The sequence below is a fragment of the Helicoverpa armigera genome, chromosome 6 (assembly GCF_030705265.1).
Source record: "Helicoverpa armigera isolate CAAS_96S chromosome 6, ASM3070526v1, whole genome shotgun sequence".
Lineage (NCBI taxonomy): Eukaryota > Metazoa > Arthropoda > Insecta > Lepidoptera > Noctuidae > Helicoverpa > Helicoverpa armigera.
The window spans coordinates 13,320,876-13,339,606 of record NC_087125.1 but is presented as its reverse complement, the minus strand read 5'-3'; the positions used below and the strand labels follow the sequence as shown (position 1 = coordinate 13,339,606).

The window sequence follows — 18,731 nt, the reverse complement described above, 5'->3', positions numbered from 1 at the left end:
TATTCTGCCTTGCTGTTACCTAATACCTGGCACATGGATGAGAATTAAATAAGATTTCTTGAGAGATTGACGATGACGAATTTACTCTGATAGTTAATGAAATCAGAGCTGTTGAGCAGGTTTGGTTGTCATAGAAAATTTTCTTAACGGTTTACCTCTAGAAGAATGTAACCATTCTAAAAAACATGATTATCATACTTCTGCAGTTCTATATCCAACTTCTCCCTGGCCATGTAGACGTTGATATCCTTCATGTGTTGTTGGAAACCAGCTAGAGACTTGTTGACATTCGCCCGAACACTGATGATGCGTACCATGTAGTATGTGAGTATCATTGCACCTACAAGTGTATCATATAACTTAAAATTGTAATGTATAGATAGATAGATATATTCTTTATTAGGTACCCCAAAATTAAAAAAAAAATACAAGTTTAGGTATTTTAGAGCTGTCAACTGCACAAAAAATTCGGTACCTACTCCAATGTTTTTTTTATGAGAAATCATTAAATGACGGAACGCCTTGAGTTAGCAGCGTGAGGGAGTGTCAGACTCGTACTGATTAAAACCCCCCGTGTTCCTTCTTAGGCCTTTCATGTTCATGTACCAGGGCCGCGGTAACTATATCGAACAATCCCGCATTTTACTATGGATCCGGTTGATTCATTATTACACAATTGAAATAGAGATTTAACAGACTTACTACAAGCCATGCCAATGATCAGCACTTTCATCAGACTTTGGTTGGTAGGGTTGAACACGCCGTACCCAGTGGAAGTGCATTCGTAAACCACCCAGAAATACGTCGCCAAGTGCAGGTTCCATGGTGTTGCGGTCATATTGAATCGCACTATGAAGATATACAATTTTCATATAGTAGCACAAAAAAAACTAACTTAAACCCATTCGGTTGATAATAATCAACCGTTGATCGTCACAGCTGTCGGCATTTTATAGTCCTACTGCTGGGCACAGGCCTCCTCTCACACGGAGAAAGAGAGTTTGAAGATAAAAACGAAAACTAGTAGACTCCAGCACCTTAAATTACTCCACTATGTAAAAAAATCCAATCAACATTGAAAATTATACTTAAAGATAAAAAAAGAGTTTTACATGCAAAACCGGCACATGATTTGGCACACTTATTAATACAATACGTGAAAGAAAGCATGATAAATCTACGAAAAATACAGAATCTCACTTTCTTCCGCGAACAAGACTAGCCAGGAACCTCCTTGGTCATCGAATGGCTCAATAGTCCAATCGTAATGGCCCTTCTCCTTGCTGTAATATATCTTCACAGAGTAAAACACCATGAACATCGTCAGGATGTTCAGCATAGCCATGAACAGAGGTATTGCTTGGAACCTGTAACATAGTTCTGGTCATGATCTGCCTAGCCTCAGAAAAGGCTATTTTCTCAACTATGTTGTGGTTGTCTTCCAGTCTAACCAGATAAGTACTGGTGTTTTACAAGGAGTGACTGCCTATCTGATCTCCTAAAACCAGTTTACCAGGGCAACCCAATACCCCTAGCTGAGACTGGTTGTCAAACATACTGGCTTCAGACTCGTAACGACTGCAAAAGATGTCAAAATGACAACCGAGAGGGTATTTTATTTGGTAGCAATCACAGTATATAGAAACGATATTTGAAACACCGAGATCTTTGACTAGATTTTCGCATACAAATGCGCATTTCCCTTGGCGATAAATCTGACAGCCGACTACTTACATGTTTTATATTATTCTGACATTTGTTTGTATGATCGTGATAATCAACTATATTTTGTAGCTCATCTGCGTGAGTGTGTCCTTAGACTATTTCTCCTACATTATACTATACATACATATAGGTTACTCAGCAGTTGTAGAAACAATTCCTAGTGCCCTTTGACCTAAGCCCCCATTATACTCTGGAGTTAAATCTTTCCAACAGTATTTTTTATTTATTTCTTTATAATGATGTCTTACACCAAAAGAATGTCCGGTCTTTCGATGTACTCCTTCAGCATCATCATGGCGCCTGGCATCCGATACATCTGCAGCAGCCGATTCAGCATCAGGAACTGCTTCGTTGGAGACGCGCGAAATTTGTTTTCTGGATCACATTACGTTTACATAAAGGATGCAACAAAGCCTTACTTAATAATACAATAAAATCCGCCTGGTCTTCCAAAGTACATTTATTTGGGTGGACCTTCAGTCTTTACATTTTTTTAACATGCAGCTACTACACAATTCTAAACTCTTGATCCTAGTATCCCGAGCCACCCAATAATCCTTTGTTTAGTAAGACTGATTGCCAAACTTCTGTCTAACCACAAAGAGTGCCGAAGATGTACAAAATGACAACCGGGATCCAACCACTTTATCGTGCCTTCCAAAAAACAATAAAATCTTATGTATTACCGTAAACTTCCAAGCGATCCGCTTCCAAATTTTCAAGAGGGAGGCACCCAAATACATCCACAATGAAACCTCCCTTCATGTAGTATGAAGAAGTACTGGACGGGTGGTAGACCAAGATCCCATCTTCGTTGAAGTAGCCAATCAGCATGCGTTGAAAACTGGTGCATGAAATACATAAAGTTAGCTAAGACTTTCAACTTTAATGACTTTCCAACGAGATCATGCTTCTTATTAGCCTTATGTCATTGGTAAAGAGTGGTCCCACCAAAAACATTAAATGTGTCTTCCACCGTAAAAAGTTTTGAGATCGCATAGAAGCCAAGTCCTGTTCAACTTTATTACAAACTTTGTTAAAAACTTATTTATTATATTAATAGTTTAGTTCACATTACAATAATATTGTCTTGATCTTCAGATTACTAAACTGTACTGACGCCAGCACATCAAATTTCTACGACCTGTCAAACTGTAATCGATTTTCAACTTTATCTCCGGAACATAAAGTTCAATGTTGATAGGAAAAAAAATACAGATTGGATAGCTTGACGAGGTGGCATCATTCTTTATCCACGTGAGGGAATAGACTTAGCTAGGGCTGCGGGATTGTACGCGTGGCCCTGGTATATAAAAGACCTACGAAGGAACATGATATGTTTTAGTCAGTAAGAGTCTGACACTCCCTCACCGCTGACACGCCCCACAGCGGTAGAAGTCATTACATGATTTCCCATAAAAAAGGGGATAGACTTAACAAAGCCACTACGTCTGAACCATCAAAACTATACTAACATATCATAAACAGCCGCCATGTCGAGGAAGAGGGAGACATAGTAGAGGTAGGGCCACTGCAGCACCAGGTACGTGTAGTGAGGGAATAGCTGCATGGAGCAAAGTGAGCAGGCAAAGCGGAACCACTCGTAGCGAGCCATGTACGTGCCGTCCGGACGAATCGTGTAGCGGGGGAACACGTAACTGTTGGGGAAAAAAGTAAAATTTAAAAATACCCTTCCTGTAACGTTTCTTAGCTAGTCATGTATTGTCATCAGAATTCAGAGCGTGTGTAAAATTTCTTCTTAATCGAGGACTGGAAAGTGGGTCAAATTAGGATTCCAAGATTTTCTTACATTCATAGTTACAAGTGAAGCTAATAAAGCGTGTTAATAAAAAGCTAAAAATTCAGAAAAATTGTGGTTTAAAATAGGCCAGTGTTATCCTAGAATTCAAAGCTATAGCTGTGATATTTTTTTTATTAAAATAGATTCTTTGCTGCTCTTCAGAGATGGTCTTCAACATGTCTTGAAGGCGAGATGCCACTAGTATGTGGCACTGTAATGCACACAATTGTTTCTTCTGGTCTACTCGCTCTCGCAAACAAATTGCGATCAGCCTTGAGCTGGTACTAAACATTAACCAAAGATCCCAAGTCTGCTTACCGCAAGATAGAAAGAAAGCCCATCCTGGCGAAAGGATTGAGGAACTCCGAGTCGGGTTCATGTTTCCTGGGTAACTTGAAGTGCATGAGGTTCGACGTTTTTGGCGGTGGCACGTACTTTATGAAGGCAGGTACCGGCGTCTGAAGCCTTTGAAACTCCTTGCAAAATTAAAATCATAATTCTTTTTTAAGTGTCTAAGGCTGGTTTTCAACTGGACCTATGGGGAGTTGCGGGTATCAAGAGGTATGAAATAAGAGTCCTAAAAACAAGAGTGATCATCTTACCGGAGTAGTCCTGAGGTATAAAATCGTTTGTCTTATTTGCGGAGTGTTCAGGGATTTCTGTAACACCTTCCTGGGTACGCACATCACCTGAACGTGGGTCACTGCACGGATCGTGTTATACGCGGGCAGACCTGCATCATTGAACAAAAAACTTTTCTTTAGGCCCCTGGACACTTTTTATATTTTGTCTGGTCGTGTCGGATTGTCGTTCCATCGGTCTATGAAAGGGAAGGAACAGTGCATCTGTGTTTGCGCAAATGCTTGTGCACTATAATATGTCCTGCGCAGTTGGCTTATCTCCTTACGTGAGAACAGCCACAGTAGCCGATAATCGGCTAGAAGGAGATCGTCATATTTTGTCCACTACTAAAGTCTACAGGCTACGTGGGAGATATTAATCGTTGTATACAGCTTAGATAAAGCAGCTGAGACTTAATAATAGAGTCCAATTTTTGACGTTGTGATACTGAACTTTAAATTAAATCCCTAGTTTCCTTTGGTCGCTACTCAAAAGATTTCGATATTTGGTATGATATACGCACGACCCCCCAGATGCTTATAGGATAACCGACATTATTATATGTTCGTTACATCTAGTAAGTAAACAATAGTATAATAATACTAGGTACATAATACATAGTATATAATACTCACGTAACAAACATATGAGTGCACCAAAATGGTTCTTTGCGGTCAAGTGACCAATTGGCTCCTTTGTTTCCGGGTCGAGAATCTGGCAATTAAAATAATGCTTTTGGTCAGAAGATGTTTCTAGGAATAAGTTCAGGACAGCTGAACAGCCGCAAAGTTCGACCGATCATAAGGTTAAGCAATGCTTGGTGCGGTCGGTGCGTGGATACTGGACTATATTGCCATGAAAAGGTTCTCCATGTTTCGGAAGGCACGTCAAATTGATACATTGATAGGTCACAGCTATCATTGAACATATCCCAATATGATTTAGGATAAGGCTAGATGATAATGATATTATTGATACGGATGCGTTTTTTTTTTCGACGTTAAAAATCATCAAATGACCCCTCCCGCTGTGGGTTAGCAGCGGTAAGGGAGTGTCAGACTCTTACTGACTAAAAACTGTCGTGTTCCGTCATAGGCCTTTTAAGTACCGGGGCCGCGGTATCTCTTTCGAACAACCCGCAGCCATACGGATGCGACTTAAATCATTTTTATTGATGTATAAATGGTGATGATGATGATGATTTTCAAAATTCCATCAGACCTCGCATATCCCTCTTTTGATGACATAGATCTCGTTGGTGAGCTCTCCAGTGTTGAGCAGGATCTCGTTGGGCGAGCAGTAGAACAGTTTCACAGCTGACATCACGCGTTTCAGTTCGTCTTTCTTTATCAGCTGACAGAAGCAGAGAGAAAAAGGAATTGTAATCCATACTATGTAATAAAATAAAGAGAAATTTTGCTTGTTTATTTGTTTGTACCCTAAATGCTCCGAAACCACTGAACTGATTTGAAAAATTCTTTCACTGTTGGACAGCTACTAATATAGGATTTATTATATCCTGGTATACGCAATAGTTCCCACGGGACACGAGTCAAACAGCTAGTGAAAAAATAAAGCTAAAGAATACTTTCAAGATTGAGATGATAGGAATATCAAGTGGCGTTTTTGTAGCTACAGCCTGTTTCTTAAAACTCTTTAGCAGTCTTTACCCTTAGACAGAAGCCAAAGAATGTGACAACCAGTCTTACCGAGGGATGCTGGGTTGTCAGATAACAAAGTTGAAGAGGTAAGACAGGCAGTCGCTCCACTGACAAACAAAACACTGGTACTAGTTGCCTCAGGTTAAACTGGAAGTCGACGTCGTGGGAAAAAGACTAGGCAGATGATCATAAGTCTTAGAGTGAATAATATGAAAAATACTAGGAACTGATGGTGTTCACAGAACCACAGATTACTATAATAGTTTTTTTTTCTCGTTTTCCTTTTGCAGGTATGCCCGAGGAGACTTTTTTAGATATAAGCATTACCTTTGTAAATTCTTTCTTTCCTGTCGTGTTTCTTTATTATGCGTGTGTGTAGAAAATTTTGAAAATAAATAAGGAGCATACCCTCATGAATGGTATGGCCAATATGTACTTGCTGCGGTCCTTGCCCACAATATCCTGAAACACGTGTTCTGGAAGATCGTAGAATATTGTCGAGTGTTTCTTATGCGTCATCTTGTACGCCTGGACATTACAAAAATATTTTAATGATGGCAGAAGAGACTTGTTTGGCAATTGTTTATTTCTTCCATTAATAACTGTAGATGTTTTATCTCAATGACATAGTCTTGTATCGAGTTTGTAATTATTAAGAAATTTTTTTTTATAAGACAGACTTGGGGCTGAGTCATATAATTAGGACGTTCGAAAAGTGATGTTTTTCAGCCTATTTTGAATAAACGATTTTTTATTCTGAATTTTTATTTCACTTAAGCGGGTTAACCATACTATTGTGTGCAGGAGGCAGGTATATTGTACATCATCAGCATACAGCCATGACTGCCAACTAAGTATACTTTACCTTATCAGTGTGCCAACAAAGCTGAAGATATGTAATGAACCGCTTCATCAGCAGGGGGTCCACTTCGTTTCTGATCAAGAAACTCTTCACCGTGGCTATACGGGAACCGTAATCCTCCCTGGAGGATAAAATAACTCATGCTACTCATTCGTGCCAAACTTAATAGCGGAACGAAAAATCGTGTGAGTAACTGAATAGAAACCATTTTAGATTCGGTGTGCGTTCGGAAGTTAGTTACGAAACGCCATTAGCTTCGGCGATAACAAGTTTAAGATATGGTTGGATCCCAGCGGGGCCTAGCAGGGCCAAGGCCTGCCTGGGCTGCAGGATTGTTCGAAAGAGTTACCGCCGCCCTGGTACATAAAAGGCCTACGACGGAACACGAAGGTTTTTAGTCAGTAAGAGTCTGACATTCCCTCACAGCTGCTAACCTACAGCGGGAGAGGTCATTTCATGATTTTGACGTCGTTAAAAAAAAAGAGAGAGATATGGTTGGATATTCACGTATAAGCTTAGATATATTCACTATAGACCCAATAACGAGCACGCAAAGACAAACTACTATTGACCATAAGCAGTATACCTTAAGGCCGTAGTGACCATAATGGTAGCAGAGTAGACAGATTCCATGAAGATTCGAAGCACGATACACATCTCCAGGATGACCAGCGAATAAACTATGTGCTTCCAATCGTTCGTCGTCGTCTGCCGGTGATCTGGACAACAGTGATGTTTTTATTACGAGGAAGCACCAGCGGGGTCAGCCAAGATGCCTTCCTACAGGCGCAAAGTAGAACTAAACGAATAATATAGTGATACCTTTTACCTTACTCTATTTACCTATGCTCAACAAATTAAAATATTTAATTAGTTTTGGTAATGCCATTTCAAATCGGTAAGTCACGTTATTACGAAGTGTTTTCAACCGACTTCCCAAAAAGATTGTCAATTCATCGGAATCTTTTATTACCTACTAGCTTTTACGATTGTAGAAAGATCTTGGTCCTCAAATGTAGCCAAATGGCACTCTGTCATCTTCGAGTAACGATTTGTAAATGGCTGCATAAGCATAATGTAGACACAGAATACACTGAGTTGATGATATTCCGCAAGTTAATGGAGATCTAGAATTCAACTACTTAGTCTTTACACTTACTTGTAAAATTGATCATAGACATAGCCCAGTAAAGTCCGAAGGTCAGCCTGCTGTCGATTGTCTCAACGTCAAGCGGCTTCTTCTCCCAAAATGGTGAATGTGTGAAGTTGGTTACTAAGCAATAACCAGCTCTATAAGGAAGAATGAAATAAGCCGGCATTTATTAGGTCTGAAGACAAATGAAGAGAGCCCTCTCGATAAATACATATGTAGATAGACAGATATATATTATTAGGCAGGTTCACCATTATTTCATTTTTAATCTTAGCACTGAATTAAAGTGCCCTGATGTATGGCATAAGTTGTCTCAGGTGAAATGACACAAGCTTTACAATATGAACGCAATGCACAACATAAAAATGCCCGATGAGTATCACACATTCCTGGGTCACGCCAATTAAGACACGGTGCATGTAGCTGGAGCAAGTTAACATACGCAAGTGACAAGCAGCAAGAGCACGCGGGTGGGTATTCTGCTTTGGTACAAGCGCGATTTGCTGGAACCGCAAGTTTTTAAAATGCACGTAACGTGCTGTGCCTCAACATACGCGAGCTACTTGCAGCGTGTAGAGGCACTCTAAGGCCGGTAATACACGGACCGCTTAAAGCAGTCAGGGGCGGCAGCTTCAAGCTGCAACTGCCCAGTGGACTGCAGAGTTCTATGGACGCACATAATCGAACCACTCGAGCAGTTGCAACTGGGACCATGTATTGCCAGCCTAAGGTTGGCTGAGAAAACTTACTGGAAGCACATGAAGGCTTGCTGCATAGAAGCGATGACGTAGCACGCGATGAGCAGCAGCAGCGTGTATGACAGGAACCGGAGCACGTGGCTGCGGTAACCACAGCTTTCCTCGATGGTCTTCAGCACACGGAACAGCTAGTAAAAGGACAATGAACCAAATATCATCATTGATTTTCGCGTGCTTGTGACGCATATGTGTTTTTTTTTGTGTTTTGTATGCATATTTGCTTGTCTGTTTTGTGTCATATATGCGTCATAACATAACCGCGAATAAATGCTTTGATGCTTTTAATTAACCTGGGTTCACCAACAAGCATTACGCGGTAACTGGGCAAATCACTCTAGCTTCGTCTAGCTGTGGACATCTTTCAACTGTGACAATGATGCGCTGGAGTCTACCAATTCTATTCCTTCACCTTTGGTATCCTCAGGATCTTGTTGATGCCCGCAAAGTGACCGTCACCAACGAACTCGAAGACTGGCAGCGTGGCCACCACGTCCAGCACGAACCAGTGACTGCGCATCTGCTGGGAAGATGTCTGCGTGAACGTGATCGGAACACCTGCAGACAAATAACAAAGTTAATGCCCTTTACTTAAAGTCGAAATTGCCTTGTTGGTCACAAAGTTTTTATTGAAGATCATACTGAAAATTTAAAACCAGCTAAGTGATAAAAAATATTTTTGTTGTAGCTGCAGCGACACAACATCATCTGGGAAAAATAAACTATCACGGTTCATGAGATACAGCCTGGTGTCACATATGTTCACCGAAGTACAGCTTTACCTTCCGAGTACTGAACCCAAAAACAATACACAATTTAATAAGGAGTCCAAGATAGTGCAATTGATCCGTAACACGGAGGAGAAAAGACTAGCGGAGATGCCCTAACGCAGGTAGGTCACGCGCCTTCAGGTAGGTCAAATACGTTACGACTACGTCACGGCAGGCGTGGCTGGACACCGCCCATATACCGTCCTTCACATCAAACTGGCATCTTGTCATAGTAGTATTTTTACCACAATTTCAACAGATTTTATTTATTACTCGATTAAAACGATGAAATGCGCTATCATTAATTGTAGAAATTGCTCAGGATCCAAACTCAAACATACCATAGGATAACATTTCACGTGTAATTAATATTTTAACTTTAAAACATATTTTTTGCTAGAGACATCTGTCGTCGAATAGCTGCATTTCAAGAACCTCTAAGTGAATTTGTATTATTTTCGTATGAATCTTATTATTGTTACCAATTTTTGCCTTAAAAAGCAGCTTAATTTTTACTTGCATCCTACAAGTTTTTTTATAGATTATTTACAAACCAAAACATATGATATATTATCATGAAAATTTAAAATTATAAAAACACCATCTTTCGGTAAGTAGTCGACTTACGTATATTCGAAGTAAAATTATGTTCATCAAGACAGAGAGACCCGTTACAAAATTAAGTGCTACCAGGCATCGAAAATTCAATCACCCATTCTTAAAAAGGTCTTATTTAAAAAAACTGCAATTATCTTAAAATTAATCATAACTCTAACTATGTATTTCTTTTAGTAACCAGTCAGCGTCGTTGTGATCAGTTAGTTACATGTCATAAGATCTAAGACTACATTTTATAAAAACAGTATTTTTGCAATGGCTCCAAAAATGTATAACAAATATGTGACGAAAATTAGCGTAGATTTATTTATATTCATCATCAGTAATGTTTTACATAGGTATATCTCTCTTGCCGTACATACTTTTTGAATGTACCTTTACTTAGAGCAACATCCGACTCACATAAAGTCTGCTATTTAGTGGATGGGCCGTTATGATACAGTTGTGAAAACTAATTTGATAAACACTGTCCCTATAATTTTAATTCCCATTTTTCTTGGTGAGTTTCGTAATACGGCAACATCGAAAATAACAACAGTCATCGCAGCACGGTTGTAGAACAAACAGAACGAATTTTCGTGCTTGTGATGCCATAGTGGCTAGTAGATGAACTAACACAATGACATTAAGTTGATACTTAAATTACGCCATGGGGGTATTTTAGACCCATGGTGAATAAAAATGATTTTTCATCGAGTCTCCGTTTAATGATTCCTAGTAGAATTATACCTATTTCATTTCTGGGGGAGTAAATAAATTGTTGTGGGGCAAGTTCTGTGCACAAAATAATACTTATATAACAATTAATTTTCGAACATTTTTGTCTCTCTCTTTTTCTTCGTTCATTTCAAATAAATGCTTCTTCAAACTTTCTAATTCGATTACTCTTTTTAAAGAATTATTAATTTTGAGTATTTACTTAACTTTTGAGTATGTCACTAGTAGTCGATGTTAGTTTAGGGTTAGATTTTAATTATCCTATTCTACGTTAGATGGATTTACAAAAAATGGGTGGTTTCCCATAAAAGGCGTATAAGGGTGGAGCACGGGTGGAGCCAGTAACGTTCCTCGTCCCCCGCTCACCCGAATTTTGGCGCGCTGCTTTGTTAGGAGATTTTACGTTAGGGCACCTCCGCTAGTCTTTTCTCCTCCGTGATCCGTAATCAAAGGATACGAATAAAAAAAAGAATAAAATACTTCTATAGATACATATGTAGATACCTTCTTCAACATTAGCCCCCGTAGAAAGGTAAGTAATGTGGTCTATTATAAACGCGACGGTGACGGCTTGGTCGAAGCATCTGAACTCCATGGTCGGTTCTTTTTCGAACACCAGGTTGTATGGGTGGATCTGAAAAAAAGGAACCACATGTTTTGCAATTCACCAGTGTGAGAATAGACATATGAAAATTATAGGTATTCAACTCGCTTGATATACTATTTCCCCTACACGCAAAAAAGAAACATATAAGTAGGTATATGCCACCCGGGGATAACATATTTTGTGACAGATTTTTTAAATTGGTACAGCACTTTCAGAGCCTTTGGGGTACAACAACAATTTTTTACATCTTCATAATATTAGTATACCTACATTAAATTAATCAAGAATTTCATACTAACGATGCAGCAGAGAAATATGAGAAAGGCTATGAAAACATTCCACGCGAACAGAAGTGAGGAGGTTGGCTGCAGGATGCAGGGGAACTTGGGCCGGAGACAGATTTCGTCGGCTTGATCTGTGAGCGTCACGTCGGGGCGCTGAAAGAGACGTAGGTGAGAAAGTTATTAACGTCCAGAGTTGAATTGATGTCATTACTTAGTGTATGTAAGTATGGATTTGATATCTTCTTGCTGAAGACTTTTTTATGAACTCCTTCGAAGCACTTTAGCACTTTTTTCGAAATAGTGTCAACACATGGTTACATATTTCCCTCTTTTGCATTGCGCAATCAGGAAAAAAAAGGACGCTTCATGGGTTTCGCAAACAAGCGCTTCGAGGATCGGCCCGGCTATGTTTATAAGATCTTGAACTATAGGCTTTAATTTCTTTTAATGAGTTGGAGGAATGTGTAAAGGTACTATTCGGTACTAACATTTCTCATGATGTAACAGCCAGCAATCTCAAGGAATATGTCTGCGCTGGCCAGCACAGGCTTGCCGCTGGCATCCTTCATACTCTTCAACGCTTTTAGATTCCGATTGAATTGCAGAATACTGCTCTTGTGGCTGAAGAATATGACAACTTTTAGGTTTAATATAACTACAAACTGTACAGGTGTAAATAGTAAAAAAAAGAAAATAACAAATCCATGAAGACTACGCAAACCTTCCAAACAGCGATCTGTTGAACCTGATTGGCTTAGAAAAGTAAGTGTTGTGTCATATTAAGGACGTATATGTAAGACTCATATTCATTACGACTGTTATATCAATACAAAAAAATAAATTATGATATATTATATAGTATCAATGAAGTACATACATAGCTGGATCTGGCACCTTCGTACAATAATGACGTTTCACTCGTTCAACGTGGTCCTGCAAGGCACAAACATAAACAATGTACTTCTTCACTTGGATTTTAATGAAACTTGGCGGTAATGTAGCGTATATATCATGATAACATAGGGAACTTATTCTCCCGGTGCTGAAATTAGTATTCTCAGGAAGCTATTTGGAGTTAGCAGATATGCCGCTTTAGATACACCGCTACCTCCATCCACAGTCCACTCCTGGTAATATTAAAAAGAAGAAATACCTTCGAAAGCAATAGGTACTAAACTGTAAAAGACGCAAGAATGGGTCCCGCATGGTCCTGCGTGACGGAATGCCTATGCACCACTCTCCATAGCTCCGTGGCACTGAGGACATGCGCCGTGCAGAAGGTAGCAGCACGGACTGCCACGTGAGAGACGCTGAGCGCTGCTGAGGCTGCACCACCGCACGGAGTCAGGACTGTGCCTCGGGTCATGCGCAGAATGGCCGTGTTATCATCCTCTGCAGTCAACATCTGAAAACAGACCAGACTGGTTTTCTGACGGTGACCAGTAGGAATTTACTAATTAGTATTCGGTTGCCCGGGTAACTGGGTTGAGGAGATCAGATAGGCAGTCGCTCCTTGTAAAACACTGGTACTCAGCTGCATCCGGTTAGACTTGAAGCCGACTACAACATAGTTGGGAAAATGTTCGGTTGATGATGATTAGTCGGAATTTCTGTGACTCTGATACCACTATTATGAACGAATTTTCAGCTATCATCATCAACGAGACAAATGTATTTGACATGCAGTCTTAATTTTTGAGCTTCAAGAACATCTGCGTATCTGCTGCGGTAAAAAAAATATTTACTTCAACGTCTCCGTAAGTAATGTAAATAATTTTGGATTTCTTAGACCCTCGCTTGATGATGGCGTCTCCAGGGATATAGTGAACTGTCTCCATCTTCATCGCGAGCTCCGACAGTAACTGATGAGACAGTTCACGGAGAATCCGAGCCTAGAAAATACATAACTGGATAAAGGCTTAGCAAAAACTAAGAAAAACATATATTCATTATGGTTTTTGCCAACTTATAAGGAGCTTTTAAATAAAACTACTTTTACGGAGTTTATCGCGGTTATATTAATATCATTTAATCCGGTCATGGGCACACTTAGGTGTTCAGTTGGTCGTCTTGATATTTTAGTTACACACCCTACATTTGTTGATTATTGACAACCCGATATACGCAGAATGCAGGACGCTGTAAAGGATCCGAAACGTTGAGATAAAAAAAATCGCGTAAATATTTATAGTTATCGGCACGAATCTTGAGCTCTGACCTACATCTGCGCAGAAGTGATTTATTAGCAAGGAACCAATCCCGAGTGACGGATGAGCGGTGAGCGATGCACTGCGGGCCAATCACCTCTTTAGCCCGCTCCCGCGCCTCACTTCATACCACAAAAGGGACCCAATAAATTACTTCTGTGCAGGTGAAGGTCAGAGCTCAAGATTCGTGCCGATAACTATATGTAGGTGTCAGAAATCAACTTATTAACAGCACTTACTTTTTGTGTAGATTCAAAGTAAATATCAAGATTGATGGTAGTAGGCAGAGTTGGTGGGAAAGTCGGCAGCAGCTGCGTTTTAGACACAGCTCGTTGCTTGTGCCAGTACATCTTGTAAAACGTCTCCACTTTTTGGCGAAGAGTCGGCGGGACCCGCGTATCATTCTATAACAAAAGAGAAGTTAAGAAACCAGACTGTTAATAAAAAGTCAGATTGGTGTTGTCTCAAAGTCGAAGTTAAATGTTTTTATTTCAAAATAGGTAGAGCCTGCAAAGGGCAGGCTCCGTCAACGTCACACTAGTTGCACGCTTCCAAAAAGTTGATCTCATGGAGAAGAGTTGGCAAGAAACTCCATAGACGCTCTATTTTATTACATAACAATAGTAGGCTGATAAAGTTATACAATGCAACTGCAAAACTATACAATCCAAAAAGATATGAAATAAAAGGTCTGCGAGTAGACTCTTACCATCTCCTTCATGATGAGCCTGTATCTAGACCGGAAGGTCTCTTCAGGTCTCATGTAGAGGCTGATGATGAGAGACAAGGAGGCGACAGCTATGCCAGTCACCACGAGGCAGCCACTCAACATGATCAGAATACAGATGATGCGCTGCACGTCATTGCAGGGGAAGCCTGAGGGTCTGATGTCATGGTATGTAAGTTACTGGACATATACTGTTTATTGGACATAATTTAGCATGTAAATGTCGGTCCTGCCCCTGATCTCTTTCCGCTCGTGTCGGATTGCCGTCCCATCGGGCTATGAGGGTGAAGGAATAATGTAAAATAATAATAGTGCACCTGTGTCTGCGCAAATGCTTGTGCACTACAATATGTCCTGCGCAGTTGGCTAATCTCCTTACATGAGAACAACCGCCGTAGCCGATAATCTGCTAGAAAGACATCATCATCATCATCATCATCATCATTGGACCTACGCTGTGACCACACTTATGACAAATGGTATAATTACCCAATAGGTATGAACATCTTGCTGGTGTTATAGAAAGCTTCAAGAAACTCCCCGGCTGGATCTTCTGACAACGCCTCCGGTTCTCCCAGAAGAACTGTCTCGTTTACTGTCTCATTTACTGTCTTATTTACCACCGGGAGGTAATATTGAGGTTCTAACTGAAAAACCGATTAGATTCAGAAACAATGATTAGGTAATTACCTACTCAAATAAATACTATGATTAAACAATTGATATGCTGGTTTTCGAACTAGAATAAAAATATTAAAGCTTCTACAATCACCAGGTTTCCATAATTTTCCAAGTTTTCCTAATATTTATCTCAATCTGTCCTTACGTTTTACCCGTCCATAGTAAAAATGTAACAAAAGTCTCAATTCGTTACAGATTTGATTACCATCATGGTTTAGTTTATGTGATCCGTAAGGCTGCTCACCCACGTCCGATAAATAATCGGTAACCAATTTTTTGTAGGATAAAAATAGAACACTTTATAGTACAACGTACAACACACACGTTCTACAAAAAATCGATCAGAAATAATAAGAACATCATACAAAACTTCTGACGTGGGCAGGCAGCCTAAACCTATTTTTTTATTATGGTGAACCTTATGTAAGTTGTTCAGCTCAAGTCTACAAAACTCCTAGGCTATAAAGTTCTACATACCAGTCTCACATGCAGCCAAACATAAGCCCAAGTGATTCTCATCACCATGAATATGTAGCAGTACTTCAGAGTGGTTCCAAGGATACTGCCTTTCAAGTTGTAGTCGCTTAGAGACCCTGGAAGTTTTGGCAAAGGATACATATTTATTTATCTATTCCTGAAATCTTATTTATTTAGTTTTAGGTCCCCAAGATACAGACAGCGCCTAGTTTGGAAAATACAGAATCTATGAAAATGTCTCCCGTAGAGAAGTTACAGCAAACATTTGTAATTATTTACTTTTTTTAAGTAAAAGTGGTGTCAGTACTCTCTATTAGATGGGACCTTTTAGCTCTTGTTTTGAAACAACAGCACTGTGTGTTTTAAGAGTAGGTGTGATTCCACAGCTCACAACAGCAATACAATTTTGATAACATACTTCAATAAATACAAACAGTTGTCGAGAGATGATGGCAACCACCTGTATTTTCCACCTGATAAATTCACATGACATGCATGGAATTGTCAGGCAGTTAAACCTGTTAAATACTTTCTTTTACAAACGCTCACGTAGTGAATTACTTACACAGATATTTATAAGGTCGATGCAAGCGCACGTAGTAGGCACCCAACTTAAAGTTCGGATTGTGGCTCTGTACATAGTGCGCAAACGTTAATATGTCCGCAAGGAATCCAACTGAAAGAAATGAAATAAAATCCATTATTTAGCTTTTGCTGTTTTGTTCATACATTGCGGATCATCCCAATCTAACGATAATACTAGATGATTAAATTGGTAACCCAACTATTTGAAGGAGCACGTTCACCGTCACCGCTATTAAACTATACTAGAAAGAGAGAGTCATACAGGCAGGACGGAAAAAACTACGATGAAACTTATACTCTTTACAATCTTTGTATCCCATTATTATACAGTATACCTATCTCTGTCATAGAACCAAAAAGTACTAACTGACAATAGACAACGTGACATCAATATTCTCGCGCTCCGCATGCAGTTTGTATCCTATAGCGAACACATGGATGGCATAGGATACATTGTAGACAACATCCACAATTTCTATGTAGATCCCAGTGAGTTTCGCGACCGTCCACACCAGTCCAAGAAGTACACAGAAGCAGATGTAGCAGTTCCATAGAGTATCATCAGGCAGGTCTTCGAACCAGTTAATCGCACCTTCTCGGCTCCACCAAGGAGAATACAAAGTCTGAAAATATTAACACAATGAACGCTCTGCAATTTTCGGGTCATGATCTAGTAGAAGAAGATAAAAGTAATTAACACCACTTCCTAGTGTTTATAGCCATAGATGGCGTAACAAAAACCCCAGAGGCGAGTTTGCTGACATTTAATTACATCAGCTTTGTGCAGTTTTATTGCCAAAATGATTTATTTGTAGCACATTATGCAAATAATTACAAATTAACAGCAGTTCCGTCGATGCTATCGACAATAATGAAAGTTGTCTTGAGATAAAAGCGTTGCGAATTGTGCTAGTCATGCTACTTTCTGTTTCGAACTCATTACTGCATTTTTTGTCTGAAATGCAGATTTTAATTTGAACTCAAAGTGTCAATTTTGTATCGACGCGAAATTGTCTAGCAAACATTTAATATTCGTCCCTTGTTTTCCTACTTAAATACGACACTAGAGGTACGCCCAGATAGAATACAGGCTACAATGAAACTTGACCCTTAAAATTATCCCTTCAATAATCTCCATCGCGGGACCCTCATGATAAACAACAGAAATTGGAAGCTTTATCTTCAATATGGATAAACTATTTTTTCTTTTACTTACTACTTTCTACAGACAAATAATGTGTTGCTGGGGAGTTTGTTGCCCCACCTCTTCTTCCCAGCAAAAACACATAGGAAGTGGTGATGGGTGGGCGTCTTTGGGGGCTGTCTTTTGTATTTTTTTTTAACGTTCGAAAATTTGTGTTGTGCTGCAGCCAATTTTGAATAGATGCCTTTTGAATTTAATCTATGTAAACACATGGCAGTTGAAGAAACCTCAGTTTGTCGTATGAAGAATTGGAACTCCAGCTCCCTGGGTTGGCTTCCTCGCACGCCATGGCTGCCCCGGCTGCTTCGACTCTGATTCAAGCTGGTGCGGCTGCCGAAACCATAGCTGCCACTCTTGCTTGCAGATGCTTGGCTTTGACTTTGACCCTGACTTTTGCGCCTATTCCACCATAGATTCTGATAATGCAAAAGAGTTATATAACCCTTGGTGAACCAAAAGCTTGGTTTGTGGGTCGTCTTAGGAGCTTTGCTTTAACAAACCCACTTTTGTAATCGATTTATTTTCTAAATTTTAATAACTTTATCTATTTGCTTTGCTTAAGCCCCAAATAGATAAAGTTATATCATAACAATATACGTAGAATATCCCTTAGGATATTCTATATTGTTAGGACTCATAGGAATAGGAATATCCCTTAGGATATTCTACGTATATTGTTATGACTTAGCGTAGGTTTCACCAACGGTTTTAGTCCCGTAGGACCTCAGTGTCCCCAGAGTTAATAGTATTCCTCGAAACATGAGTGCTCTATAATATGTCAATCAGTGAACCAATTTATCATGTCGTTCTAGTAGTTCCTAAGATCAGCGTATTCAAGCAAACAAACAAACTCGTCTTATGTCAACCAGTGAACCAATTTTTCAGTATCGGTCTAGTAGTTCCTAAGATTAGTTTTATCATATTAAGTACGTATAGATTATGCTTCGTCTTTCATTATGACTGATATTGAACAGCGGGATCTCCTAGCTCAAGTTCCTATCTCAGTAGAAACTCCTTTACTAACTACTTACCTGCATATTAACAATATTTGTGACCCTAGCACCTTAAACTAGAATTACTCTTAGGAGAACGTATTCCTTTATATCTAGAGTAAACTTAGCATAAGTCGAAAGATTTCACAACATTTCTAGAAGGTGTCAAATCAAAGTGTTGTCAAAGAATTTTTGACAAATCTTTTTTTTTTGTTTTATGGCTGCCATTTCCGTCAGTCCTTTCTCTGACACATCAGTTTTTACCTCTTTGGAGAAACCTGTTT

At 39.5% G+C, this 18,731-nt stretch overlaps 1 protein-coding gene across 1 annotated transcript in view; it reads right to left on the bottom strand.

Moving 5' to 3' along the window:
* Positions 1 to 18,492, bottom strand: part of LOC110380593 (uncharacterized) — a 30,513-nt gene extending 12,021 nt beyond the window's left edge. Inside the window, exons 1-30 of the mRNA XM_049852441.2 lie at positions 18,487 to 18,492; positions 17,683 to 17,871; positions 16,619 to 16,874; positions 16,232 to 16,342; positions 15,667 to 15,782; positions 14,998 to 15,155; positions 14,491 to 14,665; positions 14,021 to 14,185; positions 13,320 to 13,466; positions 12,752 to 12,979; positions 12,452 to 12,507; positions 12,063 to 12,195; positions 11,590 to 11,727; positions 11,188 to 11,317; positions 8,991 to 9,136; positions 8,573 to 8,709; positions 7,830 to 7,960; positions 7,257 to 7,389; positions 6,674 to 6,791; positions 6,217 to 6,336; positions 5,369 to 5,500; positions 4,783 to 4,861; positions 4,129 to 4,259; positions 3,845 to 4,002; positions 3,201 to 3,383; positions 2,412 to 2,569; positions 1,974 to 2,100; positions 1,201 to 1,367; positions 703 to 849; positions 199 to 340 (exon numbers count right to left, since the gene is read on the bottom strand). Of these exons, the coding sequence (XP_049708398.2) occupies positions 199 to 340; positions 703 to 849; positions 1,201 to 1,367; positions 1,974 to 2,100; positions 2,412 to 2,569; positions 3,201 to 3,383; positions 3,845 to 4,002; positions 4,129 to 4,259; positions 4,783 to 4,861; positions 5,369 to 5,500; positions 6,217 to 6,336; positions 6,674 to 6,791; positions 7,257 to 7,389; positions 7,830 to 7,960; positions 8,573 to 8,709; positions 8,991 to 9,136; positions 11,188 to 11,317; positions 11,590 to 11,727; positions 12,063 to 12,195; positions 12,452 to 12,507; positions 12,752 to 12,979; positions 13,320 to 13,466; positions 14,021 to 14,185; positions 14,491 to 14,665; positions 14,998 to 15,155; positions 15,667 to 15,782; positions 16,232 to 16,342; positions 16,619 to 16,874; positions 17,683 to 17,871; positions 18,487 to 18,492 (4,217 nt within the window). The remainder of the gene's footprint in view (positions 1 to 198; positions 341 to 702; positions 850 to 1,200; positions 1,368 to 1,973; positions 2,101 to 2,411; positions 2,570 to 3,200; positions 3,384 to 3,844; positions 4,003 to 4,128; positions 4,260 to 4,782; positions 4,862 to 5,368; positions 5,501 to 6,216; positions 6,337 to 6,673; positions 6,792 to 7,256; positions 7,390 to 7,829; positions 7,961 to 8,572; positions 8,710 to 8,990; positions 9,137 to 11,187; positions 11,318 to 11,589; positions 11,728 to 12,062; positions 12,196 to 12,451; positions 12,508 to 12,751; positions 12,980 to 13,319; positions 13,467 to 14,020; positions 14,186 to 14,490; positions 14,666 to 14,997; positions 15,156 to 15,666; positions 15,783 to 16,231; positions 16,343 to 16,618; positions 16,875 to 17,682; positions 17,872 to 18,486) is intronic.
* Between the last annotated feature and the right edge of the window lie 239 nt (positions 18,493 to 18,731).